Source organism: Hippichthys cyanospilos, chromosome 8 (genome assembly GCF_059441005.1).
Source record: "Hippichthys cyanospilos isolate Australia breed blue-spotted pipefish chromosome 8, RoL_Hcya_1.0, whole genome shotgun sequence".
Taxonomy (NCBI): Eukaryota; Metazoa; Chordata; class Actinopteri; order Syngnathiformes; family Syngnathidae; genus Hippichthys; species Hippichthys cyanospilos.
In genome coordinates, this window is record NC_142376.1 from 4,683,938 (window position 1) to 4,701,436 (window position 17,499).

The 17,499-nt window shown below is 40.7% G+C and overlaps 1 protein-coding gene across 2 annotated transcripts; it reads right to left on the bottom strand.

Annotated features, from left to right (window-relative positions):
• Positions 1-315: 315 nt before the first annotated feature.
• Positions 316-17,282, bottom strand: ptena (phosphatase and tensin homolog A). Of its 2 annotated transcripts, XM_088421769.1 has the most exons (10): positions 16,538-17,282; positions 8,006-8,090; positions 7,871-7,915; positions 7,750-7,793; positions 6,147-6,385; positions 5,386-5,527; positions 3,439-3,507; positions 2,919-3,085; positions 1,789-2,091; positions 316-870 (listed from the first exon to the last, which is right to left on the bottom strand). In XM_088421769.1, exons 1-10 carry the CDS (start codon positions 16,614-16,616, stop codon positions 685-687), a joined length of 1,359 nt encoding a protein of 452 aa, XP_088277895.1. In that variant the 5' UTR covers positions 16,617-17,282; the 3' UTR covers positions 316-684. The 2 variants fall into 2 exon arrangements, with proteins under 2 accessions (XP_088277895.1, XP_088277896.1); XM_088421770.1 differs by lacking the exon at positions 3,439-3,507.
• Between the last annotated feature and the right edge of the window lie 217 nt (positions 17,283-17,499).

Genomic DNA, 17,499 nt, shown 5'->3' on the forward strand with positions numbered 1-17,499 from the left:
AAAAAGTCACGTGAGACAGCCTGCAAAGAGCACAAGAAGCATTCACAGTAAAGGAGAAGGAGGAGGAGGAGGAGTAAAAGATGAAGAGGAAGAGGAGGAGGAGGGAGTGAAACAAAGTGACTGCAGCACTGGCCTTGGTTTGGACAGGAGAAGGAGCAGCAATGTCCCGAGTAGATCGTCCTTGACTTCAACTCCTGTCTCTCCTGATTGTGGTACTCTTACTTTCCATTGTCTTTGACACACACACAAAAAAATCCTTTATATATATATGAATGTATATATATGTATATACATATGCGTATGTATATAGATATAAACACATTTGTTGTTGTTTTTTTTTTTATAGCTACAGCACCTTTTTCCCGTTGGGCAACAGTGTCAATACCTTGCACGCGGTTGATGGCCGTGCCAAAAGGGGAGCAAAAAAAAAAAAAAGAAAAAAGAAAAAAAAGAAAAAAAATTTAAAGAAAAAAAAACAACAACAATATATTGGTCAGGAGGATATTCATTTTTCCCCGAAAATTGGCATTTGACATGATGATATTCCATTGCCATTTGGGTTGAGGGGGAGGGTAAGGGACAAAAAGGTTCTTCTTTTAAGTTTATATTCAAGTTTTCTCCTTTTTTCTGTCTGCTGTATAATTTCTTCTCTTGCTGTTTTTTATTTTCTTATTTAAAAAGAGTTCACACTTTAGTGATTTGTGTGTGTTGCTCTTCGTCAAAAGGTTCATTTTCCGGATCAGAGTCAGTGGTGTCAGAATATCTGTAATGGTCTGGCTCATTGTCGCTGACGTCCGGCGTGACGGATGTCGAAGTGCTCGCCTCAGAATTTGAAGGCTCCTCCACGGTCTTAGTGAAATACAACTTCACCTGCAGCCAGACATAAAAAAAAAACAAAAAAAAAACGACATGAGTAACTGTGAGTCGTGGAAATAAATTTCTTGTTCCAAACAATACCTGCAATACATGTAACTTGAAAGTGACTAAGTATAGTGTTTTGCGGATGCGTTTTTTTCCCTTGTGTGGAGTAAAATCAGCGGGTATTGGTTTATGATAAATGCAACATCTATGCTAATACCCATTAGCCTTTTGGTGGCCTTTCACATTATACATTAGCATTGTGCTAGCATGATTAAGAAACTTGTCAGTGTTTAATAGAGGTGCAAAAATTCATTGAAAAATCGATTACCATATTACTTACTAATTATTTTTGATCAGTTAAAGTTTTAAAACCTCTAAAAAGTGCTCCGAATTTTAGCCCCTCGATACAATATTCTCAAATATATTTAGACATGTACGAAAGCAGACTATCACTTGCATTGAGTCAACAAAAAGTGATGCTATATAAGTGTAATTTTCTGACAGAAAAATGGGAAAACACAAGCCATGGAATGCTGTACTTCAAAAAGTGCATTTAACAAAGTTTAATGTTGAAAAAAACTTTTTTCTGTGATCCGGGTGCATTATGGATTTTCGTCTACTGCAGGGGTTTCTGTTCAGTTACGTTTTACTTAGAACATACCGATATAAATCTTGGCACTCATAAAAATGCTCCAATCCTACATACCAAGATAAAATAAACCAGTTTGCCACTTTTAAGTTTATTGACATTTTTGTTCTGCCACATTTATGATTAACTCCACAACGGCAGCAACTGCCATGCAGTGAACATGGAGTTTTAAAACAAGTCCAACAAAATGCTCCAAATGGTCCTACGTGATTTATTGACTGTCAAATTAGCTACAGCCTCTCCGTTGCATTATTAAAGAACATAAATACTTTGTTAACCTTGAAGTTTGGCGAGAAGTAGCGGTTGGCTTTGTCCTTATTCGCCTTGTCCAGGTCGTTTTTGGTCAGCGTCAGGATGAGGTAGTCCCTGTCGCCGCCGTCCCTGCCGCCGCCGCCGCCATCCCTGCACTCGGTGCTGCTCGGCGGCTGCGGCTGCTGTTGTTGTTGTTGTTGGACCTGGCTGCCGCTCCCGCCGCCCTGCTGACCTTCGGCGTTGTTCACTGCGCCATTCTCCAGCTTCTCTACACCTTCCTCCGGACCGGGGATGAAGAATGTGTTCACCCAGAAGTGGAACATTTTATCCTGGGACAGACGAGAAGAACATGGCATTTTACATTAAAAATTGCCATGAATCTATTGATATTTAAACAACAGATGTGTCAAAAATGTGAAATGTATTAACAATATGTCCAATTTCACTGACATTTGTTTTACATTAACGTCGACAGACATTTTCAGATGAACAATTAACTAGACTGGGTAATGTCGCACTTGATGTAGGCACTTCGGACCCACCCCTTTGAATACAAGCAGTTAAAAAGTCAATTTTCCATAAAATGTCCCCTTTATGTTCGTGTGTGAATAATAGAATCTATAAAATGAGATCATTACTACCTGACAACATTTTCCTAACGGGGAAAAAAAAAAAAAGACATCTATTTGAGGGAGCCATTTATTTGTCTTGGAGGGGACATATAATGGAATATTGACTTTTTGATTGCTTGTCGACAAATAGTTGGGTCTTCATGTTAACAAAATGGAGTCTCACAGAAGAGGGCACTGGGGGGGTTCTACATGATGAGATTGAGACATGCATATATATATGTAAAGTAAATTGGCCAGTGAATTGGTCACTGGACTTTGTCAAAAATTGGAAGCGGCCTTAAAAACTACATCTAAGATTCAAATAGGCCCGTGGCTGGGCCCTAATTTTTAAGTGGATGACAAAGGTAGAGATGGCCACTGTTGGAGGAAATAATCCCAAAGTAAATTGACCTACATCTTTTGGGCTCCATGCCACGCTCAAGGGGAACCATTACGATAGCAAAGGTGGAATTTTCTTATTGGATTTTGCTACTGTCATTCTAATTGTATAGGGAGGGTGTGGGGCAACCTAAGAATCCACTGACCTTCTTCATCATCTTGTTCTGCTTGTGGAAGAACTCCACTTTGATGTCGCCACACACCGGCAGCGGCTGCGGGAACTCAAAGAACATGTGCTTGTCCTCGCGCCGGGTGTGGGTGGGGTTGGACGTGTGGATCTTCACTTTGAGCTGGTACACGACGAACTGGGGATCTGCAAGAGGCGGCGGCGGCGCGGACGCCACACATACAAGGCGTGAACGTGAGCAGGGAGCTTTTAGCGGCCAGGATGAGTGAGGATGCCAGTGTGTTATTATGTGAGTGAATGCATGCAAATACATCAACATTAAAAAAAAATAAAATAAAGAGAGAGTGAGAGTAAGCAACATGCTACACATGAAGAGACCCAAAACCAGAGATGCAGGACCCTATTCTGATAGCTTGGTCTTATCCTGCCAGGCAATACGTCTGCTACCTAAAGAGCGTTCCTGCCTACGGATGCTGGATCTCTGGGGCCTGGTAAAAGAAAATGAATGGAATGGAAAAATGGATAAAAGGCTCATTTACCCCAATGCCAATTCCCTTTCTTGAAGCCCTGAGGGGTCGGCTCGCTCCTGTTTTTAACGGTACTGTCTCCTTAAGAGAGGGGGGAAAAAAGGGAGATGGCGGTCAAATGGCGCCCAATTTGCAAGGGGGTGGGGGGTGCGTTTCGAGAGAGCACAGCAGGAACAAACACAAGAGAGGTGGACACAAATATTTACAGATATATTTACATGGGGAGAGGGAACTTGCTTGTGACCAAAACACTTAAAGCAGCGGTGGGAACCTGCAGCTCGTGGGCCATATACAGCCCGTGAGTGCACATAAATAAAACTTCAAAAAAAAGTTAAAAAAGTTCAAGAAAAAAATAACACAAATGTCATAATGGTTCAGTGGAACTGAGCAGCAGAAATGATCAAATTCAACTTCTTTGATCTCTTGTTGACTGAGAACCTGGTGTGTGTGTGTGTATATATATATATATATATATATATATACACATACATACATACACACACACATACAAATGTAAACACACTGTATATGACTCAGAATAGGTCCTTTTTTTTCAAGCATGAAAAAGGAGGGATTAGGACTCAAAAGGCAGAATCATCCAGTTAAGAATAAGGAAACCACAGAAATGTTTACCAGATTAATTTTTGGACCACAACATTCACATACAAGACAAGACTCATGTGAGTTACACATGTATGAGTTAACACAAATGGGTTATTTGTTTCATAGATGCACGTAGTTAAGCCCTAATTGTTAACTTTTAGGCGGAAATGTCACAAATGTGCTTAATAATGAAATGGCTTGAAGCGACTCGTGTCATTCCCAGCCAAATGAGACCCATTCAACAAATGTTACTTGAATTCAAAATGGCTCCACTGTATAGACCAGGGGTGCCCAATCTCCCATATTAATGAAAATACACATCTGGGCATCTGGGATTCATCCAAGAGCAGTGAGGAACTCGCTCAGCTTACTTAGGCTTCGCTTCTCCTTGCCAGCAGGGAGGAGTAAAATGACCCAGGCAGTATAGACCCATTTACCAGGCACAAATAGAATTTTTGTTTTAGCTTGTTGGCCTAAAAGTGCAATGAGACATATGGAGAATGCGCTGCCTGACAAGCCACTGGATTATCGTTAAACAGCCTGACGTTGTGAGACAGCCAGACAATGCTTTAAAATAAACTGTAAGATATCAAGTAATGTATGATATGAGTGGCCTTGGTAGGCTTTTATTATAAGGTCGTGACAACTGTCGTGACTACTTCTTGAGAGTCTTTACCTCCCAGCGTGAGCGGCATTCGATGTAAAGAACACCGTTCTTTTTTGTCGAACGATATTCTTTTTCCCGGCCAAGATTTTATTTTTTTTTTTTCCTCCATGCAGCGACCAACAATAGCTAGGCGGTCCACCACGATCAACTCAATGAACACCCCTGGTATAAACAGTTGAGCTCAACTGTACTGTATATAGACCAAACATAAAAGACAGCATTACTGATTAAAAAAAAAAAATCTAATTGAGAAATTATATAAAACGAATTACCAGTACAGGTTTTCAATACATTATCCTTTTTATGTAAACTCGTGAGTTAGCATCCCTGAAGGTGTATTCTAGTCCTAAAAATATATAAGAGAACTCAAGTGCATTGGGCATGATTAATATTACGGGTACGTCTGCGATTTGGGAGCCTCCCGAGGTAGCCATTTCTTTAGCATGGGATAATAATATCTAAAACGCTAGATTATTTAAAGGTCAAGTCAACCTTGAAATGGGACTAAAATCGGCATGCACCATCACCCATTTGCCTCCAAAAAGAACGAGAATCTCCACTCTGGACTCGCTGTGTCCCGCGGCACTAAAAGGCAGCGTGGGCGAGCCTTACTATGCACTGTATGCGTGTATGTGTGCGTGCCACCAACCTAAAAGTTGAACATGAGCATATGTGTGCGCGTGACTCACTGCAGGTGCCCCCGCTGAACATGGGCAGTGTCTCGAACACCATTTTGTGGAAGAGCAGCGCCACCGGCTTGTACTCCAGCTGGTTCTTCAGTAGGTAGCTGTAGTAGTAGACGTAGCGACGCTGGCTTGGGATGGTCACTCCCTGGCAAAAAAGCAAAGCCGAGACAGGTTCAGAGAGGACAAATATGCCAGGCACCTGCCGGCCACTTTGCTCTTTGTTATTTCAGTGCAAATATTTACCGCTGAAAGAAGGAGGAGGCTGAAATGCACCAGATATGTGTGTAAGCGCCGGTATTTTTTCTTGTTTTAACTTGAACGACTGTTTATTGTGCGAGATATCCAGATTCGAGCTGCACAATTGTATTTAATTGGGGTGGGGTGGGGGGGTCATTCTTTGGACTTGTCATCCAAAACAAAGCAAAGCTTGTTTTTTAATAAACAATGATTAAGTAAGGAATCCAAGGATGTTGTGTAATTGATCTGGATGTTAATGCTTTATACATAACCTAAAATTGCTGTGAAATACATTGCGCAACACAATGTATGCATGTATGTTAAATGTGACAGCCATTCAGCTACTAGTAAGACACATATGACAAAAATTAATCTCCTTATAACATCGTTAATTGTGTGCCACTATTCATTCTGGGAATTGAAAAGGAAAGGTTTTTAACAATGTATTTACTGTTGACTCCCGCTATTTGCAGGGATTCAGTGCCAGGCTGTTACATAAATAGTAAAAATCAGCATTTGGACCTCACCTTCTTGTCCCTTGTCCTGACTTCCCCGTAAAAGTCGAGTGCCTCTTGGGCCTCCAGGAACTTGCCGCGGTGGAGGAGATAGGCGCAGATCATGACCCCGGTCCGGCCCTTGCCGGCCTTACAGTGGATGGCCGCCACGTGATTGTCGTCCTCGCTGAGCCACTGGTCCAGGTCTTCGCAGAACGGCTTGATCAGCTCCAGCTGAGGGGGGTTATGGTCTTCGAAGGGGTACTGTGCAACTGGAGTAGACAAGTAAGTCATTTTGGTGAGTGTTTTAACAAGCGTGTGAGGTGTAAGATTGCAGATGGATGGACATTTTTTCAGGTAAATTTCCATGGGGAGTGAAGTTTGGAAGTTTTGTTCAGACTCAGAATTGGACTACTCAAATTTGGAATTAAACCATAGTTTCATTACTTTTGTGGTTTTTCACATGAAGGTATGAAATAATAATGGCTGACAGTGAATGACTAACTGAAACTTGTGTGTAACTTGATAGAAAACGAATCATATTTGAGAACAATCCTACGACCCAATCAGACTTGTTTCAGTTGTATTCCCTGCTTAGAAACTGTTGAGCACAGAAAAGCCATCCTCAATGTAAGTGAAGCACTCAAGAAATTTCAGTTGGCAAAAATCAAAAAGGAAAATAACGTTAGCATTGCTGATAAATGTGGGCCAATCCTCAAAGTAAAATATAAAATATGTATGAAAATATCAATAATAATTAACTGGTGAGCTCATTGTGTGATTTCTTTAAATGGTCCATTAAATAAATACAGTGATATTTCGCATGTATAAGCAAAGTGAGTTAATTAAATGATATTTCTTGCTGTTGAATTACAATTTTGTTTTACACTAAAGTGTACTGCCAAACCTCTTTGCCTCATTTAGTTTATGTACCAATAATTGTTTATTTTGCATTGTATGTGATTAAAAAAAACAGCTAAGGAAGATTACACAACAGAGATTGATGTTGTACTCACCAATCATTTTGAAACTGACTCAGTCACTGGTTTGGCCAGCATCTTCTCAACGTAAAATTAAATGTCTTATTTTGGTTACACACACAAAAAAAAATAAACAACTTTCATTGAGGACTATAAAAACTTATAATAGTTACTAGAGGCTAAAACTTAAGGATTTTGATCATTTTAAGTCAAACAAAGGCTCTAAATGATTACGCAATTATTTTTGACGAATCATCTGTTTGACATGTTTTAAAATGTTACTCTATATTTGTAGTACTTCTTTCTTTTACATGAAATAGCAGAAATTCAAGTGATTTAAAGAATTCTGTCAGGATTATGCTAGAATATAAAACTTCTCTCCAACTCTACTTACATTCACAATTAACTATCTGCCATTTTCAGACCTTCCTCTGACCTAACAATCGAAAACATTTAAAAGATACCTGGAATTGAATGTCAGTACTCTGAAAAATCCGCATTTGGGATTGCATGCCACCCTTTAATTTTGGTTTATTCTCATAAATTCCTGTCGATTCCCATGGGACGTTTTCTTCGAAGGTTCCAGTAATTTCGTAACCTTAGTGAGTCATGAGGTGTTATGGAAAAGTGCGGGCAAAAGGAATCAAGTGGCGTACCTCTGCAGTTAAATTTGGCAGCGTCGTAGTGTCTTTCTGCGCAGCTGAAATGTCAACATCCAGTCAGAAATCAGGAATGAATAAACTCAGAAAGAGGAAACAAACTTTGAGGAACACTTACAGGTTGTAGATTTTGTAATGGTTTTTATGCTTCGAATCCAAAAACCTGTTTACAGGAGAGAACCGAAAAGGGATACAAAGTTAGAAGAACGAGACCCGAGTCAGGGTAAACATTTTTCAGCGGGCGCCGGCTTACCGTACTACGTCGTCGATATTGTTTCTATACACGCCTTCGAGTCGCTCTGCTGGAAAGCCCATGGCAATGATGTTTGGGTAGATATCTGGTCAGGCAGTGGGGGTCAAGGAACGGTGCAGCGTCTGTGGGCATGGTGCTTTTGGCCAGCGACGTAACACAATGAATTACTTGTTTCGCTATATAACGAGACACGGCCGTCGCTAGGAATTGGAGCACGAACGCAGGCATGGGCAGCAGACCGTGACAAAGTTTCGAGCCGGCGTCAATACCGTCGTGTCATTACAGCCGCGGCGAGATGAGGGCGCAGGAGTGACGCTGATCTGTGCGCGTGCGCTGGCGTGTTATGACAGATGGCCTTGACGGTGAGGAGAAAGGACACCAAGAACTGCGCTCCTGCCCGAGCTCGGGTCAGGACCACATGTGGGCGCACGAGAGGAGAGTCTCAGCGCCGTGACCTGCGTGTATTTTTAGAGCGCAAACGTTATATCGGTGGAGCTGCAACGCGAGAGTGTCCCTCGCTGGAGTTCGGTTTGCACGAGTTCAGAACGCTTTACTCTGTACGCCGGGTTCCCTGGGGGAAGTCTCGCGCGGGGGTTAAACTAGTTAAGGTATGGTCGAAACGAGCCGCTTGGAGTTCAAACTGGACACCGGAACGAGGAAGGAAGGGGATTTTAGGATGTTTTCTATGGACCGATCGAAATGGATTTTTGTTAAAAGGCGATGCTGATTTTTTATTTATAATGAATCACATAGCAATTGTTTCCTTCCAATGCATTTCAAAAGGTGTCAACTATATGCAGTCTATTCACCGGCAGGCCTGGTGCCTATTCCCTGCCAAAATGGTTTCAAAAAAGTTATTTTTAGTTCACAGAACGCAATTTATGATGGGTAATTAAGTTATAAGGGCATGGATACTTGTCAAATGTGTTTGTGTTATTATGCGCTATACATTTTGATTTTTTTAAACAAACTGTGACTTTAGGTTGTGTGTATAGTGACATCAAGGTCAACTCTTGTCTCCCTTGCACTGCTCAAGTAATTGCTTGTAAAAAGCAGGTCCCCAGAATGACCTCGTCAACAGTAAGTTCGGGATAAGTTTGCAATAAGTTAGGGATATTGTGACAGACTCAGTGCATGCCATACATCCGGAATTTTTGCTTTTGATGCTTCTTAAACACACCTGATTCAAAATTCCAATTCCAATGAAAACGTGTGAAAGAGTGACTTTGAATCTGGTGTTTGTTACGGTCTTGAGTATATCTGCCATTTGCTCTATTGGGATTTTTGAGGCACGACCATCTCCAGAGTTTTTACTGAAAATTGTTCAGAAAAAAAAAACATCTGTAAGAGGCTTGAGAGGAAATGGCTGGCAGAGGTCAAAGAATCTTCTTTAAGCTGACAGAAATAACCAGTCTTGATAAATGAGCTTTACAGTAAAGCATCTATAAGGAAGGGGGAAAAAAAACAAACAAACAAATGGACTTTGACATCAGAGGATCAAATCAGGTACGTTTTTCATCAGTTTGGTTGCAAAAAAAAAAAAAGGGGAGGGGCTAAAACTATTTCTGCTCTAAATTCAGATTTAAAATGCAATGTTCTGCCTGGTAGTTCTTTAAACATATCAAAACCAATATTAACAGTTCAAACAACACGGCATACCAAGGAACAGAAATGTAGAACTATCAATGGAAACCTGTAAGTATGTCAGTAACTGAGCTTTTACAACATGGAACAAGTGAGTCTCCGGTCTCCTAAATTTTAATCTAATAAAAAGTGGTGGTGGTGTAATGAATGGGACGTTGGCATCATGGACAAACCTGCCAACAAATACGTATTAAATAATTGTATGACACTATTTTCAATATCAACAAAAGTCTCCTCTTCTGATGGCAAAAATTGGTCCCGATCCTGTGCCAGCGAGTCATAGCGATTACAGTGGCCAGTAAACGAACAGGCAGACTGAGGACGAAGAAAGGGCTACTGCCTTGTGCGCATCGCGCCTGCCTTTTTCCGAATGGCATGATGTCATCGAGCAGGGCTGCAGCGCAGGGGGAAAAAAAAAAAAAGAAAAAAGGCGACGGGAAGCGTCAGGGCCAATTATACAGTGACACACATACGCTCTTAAAAGAGGAGCACATCAGTGTCAGGTTGCCGTGAAGAGAGAATAATCGAGTTGGCGCGAGCAACCGCCGCCGCCTACCTGAAAGCAAAGTCTGCTCGCTGCCGTAAAGCCGAGGGATTTCACATTTTAACCAGTGACTAAAGGGCAACCTTTTCTCACACTTCCTGTGTCCAAAATAGGGAAGCTCAGTGTTTCTAATTGGATACATCGTTTTGATGTTGAGCTGCTTTTGCCCCCGCCTCCGTGTATCGCTGTTAGTGAATGTCAAAACCACTGCAAAAAAAAAAACACACACACACACACACACACACACTTCCATCTTGTGCAAATTGTGCGCATACATAGAGATATTAAAAGGAAAAAAAGACTGCAAAGCTAGACGTCTTCATTTTATAACCAAGCTGTTTCTGCAACATAACCTGAATTTACATATACAGTTTGTAAATCACACATGCTATAGTCTACTCACAGACCCGAGCAAAGGCACAAAAATCTTAAATATTAGTATGAAAATCACTTGGAGCACAACAGTGCGTACAATGTTGATTGCAGACAATGCAGATTTATTGGTAGTCTAACCCTAATGCACAAACAAGTACCACTGCGCACCATTTGCAAGGAACAAGTCCAGGCAATGCTGCAAGCTGCTAGCATTAGCCAAAAACTAGCTAGGTACAATCTACTGGCTATGATTTTTTTTTTTCTCTTTCACATTAAATGTTAAAACTGATCCCACTTTTAGACTCAACAGTGACAGGATATGGTACACATTAGTCAACCAGGGCCAAAAATGGAAACCGGGGTGAGAAAAAAAAAAAGTTTCAGGTAGTTCCTTTTCTGGCATTTCAACTACTGGGGAGGAAAGGGGATAAAAATATGGCAAACATCTTTCACACCACAATGGGAGCACACTTAACCCAGGAGCTAACAGGAGCTACAGAAAAATATAAATTAACACAACCACTACAGACACCAAAGATCCATTTCAATTGGGTTGGCAGTGAAAATGTTAATTTGGCTAGAACCCTTTTGTTTAAAAGGCTGGAATTGGCTGAAATTGTTTAAACGTTACTTGTAACAGTGTCTACATGGTTCAAAAGTGAAAACTGGTCACATTTTTTTCCCTTGTGGAAAAACTGTCGCGTTGTGTTCCATTGTTAAGATTCCGCTGTATATTTAGATAAAACTGGTCATTCTCTATAAGATGACCTTAATGCTTGCGTTTCAAGAAGCTCGGGCGAGCCACGAGCTCATGACTCCTTTACAGTTGCCAGCATGTATACGGCACAATAATTCCAGCCATGCATCAAAGCATTTATTAGAAGTCAAACACGGCGTTTCATAGCCTTCTATAACCCTTGGAACTACTGACAAAGTGATCCCAGTCAGCCTATTAGCATAGTTTTTTTTTTTTTTTAAAGCTCCACAGCTCCCAGTAGAGCCTCAGCCCAGGGCATGGAAGGAGGGAGGGAGGGAGGGAGGGAGGTAAGGTGGCCTAGTGGAGGGGAGGAGGGGCTTGGGTTCTGCAGCTGGGAGGAAATGCACATGCAAGAGACCCCCTGACGGAAGCTCCGAGTAGGAGTGAAAAATGAGAGGGAAAAAAATAAATAAATAAATCTGCCATTTCAGGAACGCCTTCTTTTTTTTTTAAAGCCAGCCCTCGCCTGGGCTTTATGCAAACGCCAAATCTACAACTGAGAGCGAGTGGGAACTGTTGAGCGAGGGGGGGGGGGGGGACAGGAAAGGAGGAGAGCAAAGGAAAGGGGGGGAAAGTGGAGAGGGAGAATTAGAGTGGGAGTAGTCAAGAAAAAAAAAAAAAGAGTAAAGAGGAGTGAGGCGGAGGGCCGATACAAGATGACTGCTTAACTCCGCTTTAACTGCGTATTACATAACTGCATATTGTTTCAGACGCCGCGCCAAAAAGCGATAACAGGGCCCGCATTGTAAAAACCAAACGGAGAAATCCCCCCTCCCCTCCCCACTCCTCCCACTTTTTGAGGGACATGCCTCCTTCACCACAAGCTATATACAGGCAACAATCACTTCACCATGGAGTCATGACACATTTCATCAGATAACATCTGACTAAACTTTGCAAGGTACACAGTTCCGCAACAAAAACCACAGACAACACATCAGATCGACTCAAGTTCTTACAAGCGTGTGAGCACACAACTGACGATTTACAATCAAAAGAAACGGGAGAACGCAAGTGAGGCCGAATCTGCTGTTCTTTTGCTAACCGCAACATAAGAAAAAGACAAGAAAGTTCAAACTCAAATTGTTTGCAGAATTTTGTCTCTCTTGTCAATTTCAACAAATAAGAAAAGAAAAAGCATTGTAACGATTCAACTGATGTGCTTGTAATGATCTAAAATGTTATCTTTAACGTGTTAAGGGAGAAAACGTTGTTTTATTTAATCATAATATTTTTTAAAGGGACATTCCATTTAGTTAGCCATTTTCAACTGAAAATTGTTATTTTGTCTATAATTCTTTATTTACACCTACAAGTAATACTTTTAGAATCAGAGTTTACCACTTGCTATCGACTGAAAATGACATCACATATGCGGAAAGCACAATTAGTGAGCCATATTAACCAAGCGTGTTTAATTTCTGTTTATATCATTTGCAGTCAAACGTGAATGGAAAATTGCATATTTAAATGTTTAATTGTATATGAAAAAGAATGTAGTTCTCACTTATGAAGAAATCATCTTCTTACAGCTCAAAATAGGTAAATAAATGGATTATACCTTTAAGGAACCTAAATATCGGATTCCTCCTAAAATATGGTACACCTATAGCTGTCAGGCCCCAATAGGCAGGTTGTGTATATTGCATATTTTGAGTATATTCAGTTAGTTATCGTTTTAATCCTGAAAAATAGCTAAATGTATTACCCCTTTAAAAATATATGGCCAATTTATCAATTAACAGTTAAATTCTGCAAAATATGCTAAAAGATCATTGCCATCGTGCCAACTGCTTTCTATAAGTAACATTAGCCTATGTGGAAAAAAGATCACTGAAGCATCACAAGTAATACTTCATCCAAATACAGCATGGAAAAACAACTGCATTTTTCAAGTGGGGAAAAGTGTAATTTCTTTAAACGGGATGGGGAATTGTTTTGAAATCCACTTTAATACCGTTGTTCTGTAATACTATCCAACAGGAGATGTGCCACACATAAACTGGACGAAGCTCATGTGAAATAGTTCTTTTTTTTTTTTTTTTTAAACAGCAAACTAGTTTGATACTTTGTTATACACAGAATGGTGCAGCAATCCAAATCCAACAAGAGACCATTGATCATCAATCAAATCTATAAAACCTGTATAATAATTGCTTGTTAAAGCAATTATCCAAAAGCGGCCATTACATTTTTCTAGCAAGCTATGTGTGTAATATGTCTGCTATTGTGCAAAAGAGCCAAACTCAATTATCACTGGAAAAATAACACATTTACAACTGTTTGATCAAGGACAATAAACCTGTCTCACAAGTCACTTACAACCAGCGTACGAAACCAGAATGCGAAAACTAAGAATCTTCACAATTAAGGAAGCCACATTTCAGATTGAGGGGCTGACACACCAAAAAGCACAAATAAAATACCACAGCTGTCTGGTCGTGACAAATAAATGAAGCCGAGGACTTGCAGGTTTGAACTACAGTCAAGTCATTTAAAACCATCCATCCATTTTCTATAGTCTTCGTCCTCATAAGGGTTGAAGGTCAGCTGGAATTAATTGGCGGCTGAAATGTGAATACGTCCTGGAATGGACGCTCACACAAGCTGGTATGTAATGTAAATGTGCCAATGCACAAATGTAAAATTTACCTGGCGGCCATAACGGAATACCTTCAGGCTTACGGTAGTTGGATTCAAATCAGTTATGTCATTTTGACAGGATTCAACAAAAAAAGACGACCGCATTACAACTGCTGCCTTTTTTCGGATGGTTCTGCCAATTTTGACCAGATGTTAATGACAATTTCTTCACATTGACACCAAAGAATGCCTACTAGAAAAGCTATGGGTACAGTTTAACAGAACCCTCAAAAAGTTCTGGTAAGACTGGCGAATGACGCTAAGGAATGAATAAATGAATGTAAATATGACTTAATGGCTTAAAGGTTTGCCATTTCTAAAACTTTCAGGACAATTTTGAGGCCATAAAAAACATAAAAGTAACCAAATGAAACATAAATGGCTTTTTATATTCACTATAAAGAAAATGCAAAAGTTTGTCTTTGGCTTTTCTAGACCTGTGAATGGTGTAGACAAGTACCATGTGACTGTTAGGTATAACCAAGGCGTTAATGGAGAAAAAATAAAAAAAGCAACCAAATCATTAAGACTTTGCCAACAAAAACCACATTGCAATTGGACTGATGGATTTTAGTATTGTTGAGGACAACCAAGGCTTAAAAGTGAGAGCAAAATGCTCCAGCAAGAGGTAGCACCAGCTAGATGCACAAATATTTGCTAGTGAATGGAAAAATGACCAGACAGTCAAAACGGGGACTCTTCAGGCTTAATGTAGTCCAATTGAAGACTTTCTAGGACCACTTTGAAGGGATTCAAGACCATTACATTAAAAACAAGAGACCCTAATCTCATTATTTGAGATGGGTTGACTTATTCAGATCAAGTGAAAATGACAAATGCACGTTTTCAAAGAAAACTTGTCCAATTTGAATCTTTTAGTATTTTTAAGACCACTGAACACCAGATTTTAGGTGTCAGTCTTAAAAATATACAATGTCTCAAATGAGGCTAACTTTGGAATTCTATTTTTTACTCACTTTACTAAAGACATACCTGTATGATATATGACTTTCTTGTCAGACCGACGCCAGTATGAGCACTCAACTCGAGTAGTCACCAATACCAAGTACCGATACCACACGTGCTTCTGATGCATAAAAAATTCCCTCCAAAAACAGACGATTTTGAAACAAAGAACTCCCTACTTCAATACAGCTTTCTCTTAAAATGTCAATAAATTGCTGACAATTTTCTATTCTTCTAATTTGTAATTTTTAGTTTGAGTATATAAAGTTGCTCCGATTGAGTGGCTGATACTAGTATTGACTTCCATTGCAAGTATTGATACCTTGACATATGGCCAGGTAACGTCCAGATACTCACTCATCCCAACACTTCTTGACCATGCTTACTTGGAAATGATGCACAAATATTAACCAGATATATTTTTCACACTGAACTAAAACTACAAGAACTTACCCAAAAATATGCTAATGGCAGTCAACATTACCAGAAAGTAGGGCTGTACAGATCTATCCAAGTCTCAATAGTCAATACTAGTTGATATTGGTATTGTATCAATGTCCAATAGTAGTATTGATCCTTTATATTTATTTGATTTCTCATTGGTCCCTCACGTCCTTTTTTTTTAGTGCTCTAACTCTTACCATGCTGTAATTTCATAGCTACAGTGCAATTATATGTATTTTCAGTATTGTTTAATCCTATTTTGGAGCACAGTTTAATGATTTTTTATTGCATATTATAAATTCCAGTTGCAGGTTTATCTGAGTGTAATCCTGCTTTGATTTCAATCTATGAATCTGCCAACCCATATTCCTTTTGTTCGTGCTCATTATAGAATGTTAATGATAGTATTACATGCTTAAAGAAAAAAATGCTCATATTTTTTCAATGAATTTAAAAGTTGTCAGTTGTACAGAAAATGCCACTTGACGGGACAGTCCCATTTTCTTAAAAAAATAAATAAATAACACGCTTGATTGTACAATTGATAAGTAGTTTAAATAGATGGATTAGATTGTGTTGAAATTTTTATACATGCTCATCTGTGATCCTTTTTTTTATACTCTCGCTGATCATTATCTTGGTCTAATATCCTCATTTAGCAAATCTTAATATTCGTGATCAATAACGACGATACCACTAATCAAAAAAGATCGCCATCATTAGTTTGGCGATCATCCTGCAGGCCTAGCAGAAATCTATTAAAACGAAATTACCGCTAGCAATTTTCCACTCATTTTAAACATGCCTAGTAGAGCTCCCATGCATGCATGCATAATGCACGGTAGGAATAAAACTAGCGAGGCTCCAAAATGCTAAAGCTCCAAGCAGAACCGGCAGGTTACCTTGCATTTTATTACGCACACACACGCGCGTTCGGTGTCCAGTAGGACGGGAATTTCCTGCTGCGATACGACGGTGACATGAGTGCACGCCGCTTTGACAGATCCACCATCTTTCAAACACGCTTGATGACAGCCCGAGCTAGCCCCCCTTGCTAGCCCCCCGCTAGCTCCCCCTCACATTTCTCATCGTAAGATGCATAATAATCATCGATGCAGCGTTACGGAGGAGTAAAAGAACCCACTGGAGGAAAGGATACATGTTAGGTCCAGGTCGAAGCCGTCCTCCTGGTATCTCCTTTTGTTCCGGCTGACAATTTCTTTAATAATGGCAGTCATTGCAGCGGCTGACAGGAGTCTATTATGGGGAAATGATGAATGCAGGCTTTTTGGTGGTTCGGTGGTACACGGCGGTTCCGCTCGGTAGGTCGCTGTAAAGGTTGGGAGGAGGAGGGGGGGTCCTCCTCGGGGCTAGCCAGCCGAGCTCGTTGGGATTAGACAGGCTTCCTCTGGAACATAAAGACGGGCCTTGCTCGGCTTCTCCTCGGCGAAGGCCCGACTTTTCCAAGCCCGCGGTCGCTCTTCCAAATACTCCCCAGCGAAATACATGCAGTTGTCCGCGAAATAAGCCCCGGGTTCGGTCCGAACCGAGACGAAAACTCACCGGTATCCCCCGAAGGGGAGCAGGGGGAGAGAGAGAGAAAAAAAAAGCCCGTATCCAGTCACTCGGACGGGGGGAAGGGGGGGGGGGTGGTTGGAGCTAGGCTAGCTCGCTACGATCCAAAAAAGACCTCCTTTAGCGATTCAACATTGTCACCGAGCGCTCGTCGAGAACATCGCGGGGAAGGGAAAAAAGTGACAGGCTCCACCTCAGATGTATACAGACTATACAAAAAATCAGGAATTTGCACAGATTGCTTTGACAGCTCCGTCCCGGGGAATCATCTTTCTTTTTAAGTCGCTCCAGCTGAACTCAGGCTCCCATCATGGCCTCCACCGAGGAAAAAAGAAGGTAGAGCAGGCTGGGCTTTTAGTACGCGTATCCCGCCGCCTTCGTCATGTAGTCCCGCAGTTCAAGTCAAACGGATCACTGCGCGATAATTTCACCGAATATGCATCTTTTTAACGATTATTTCATAACGTGTGCGGTATCGGATGATATGCGTTGCAAAAAGTGGGACGCAATCGGGTAATGTTTGACCGCGGCGGAAGGATACAAGAG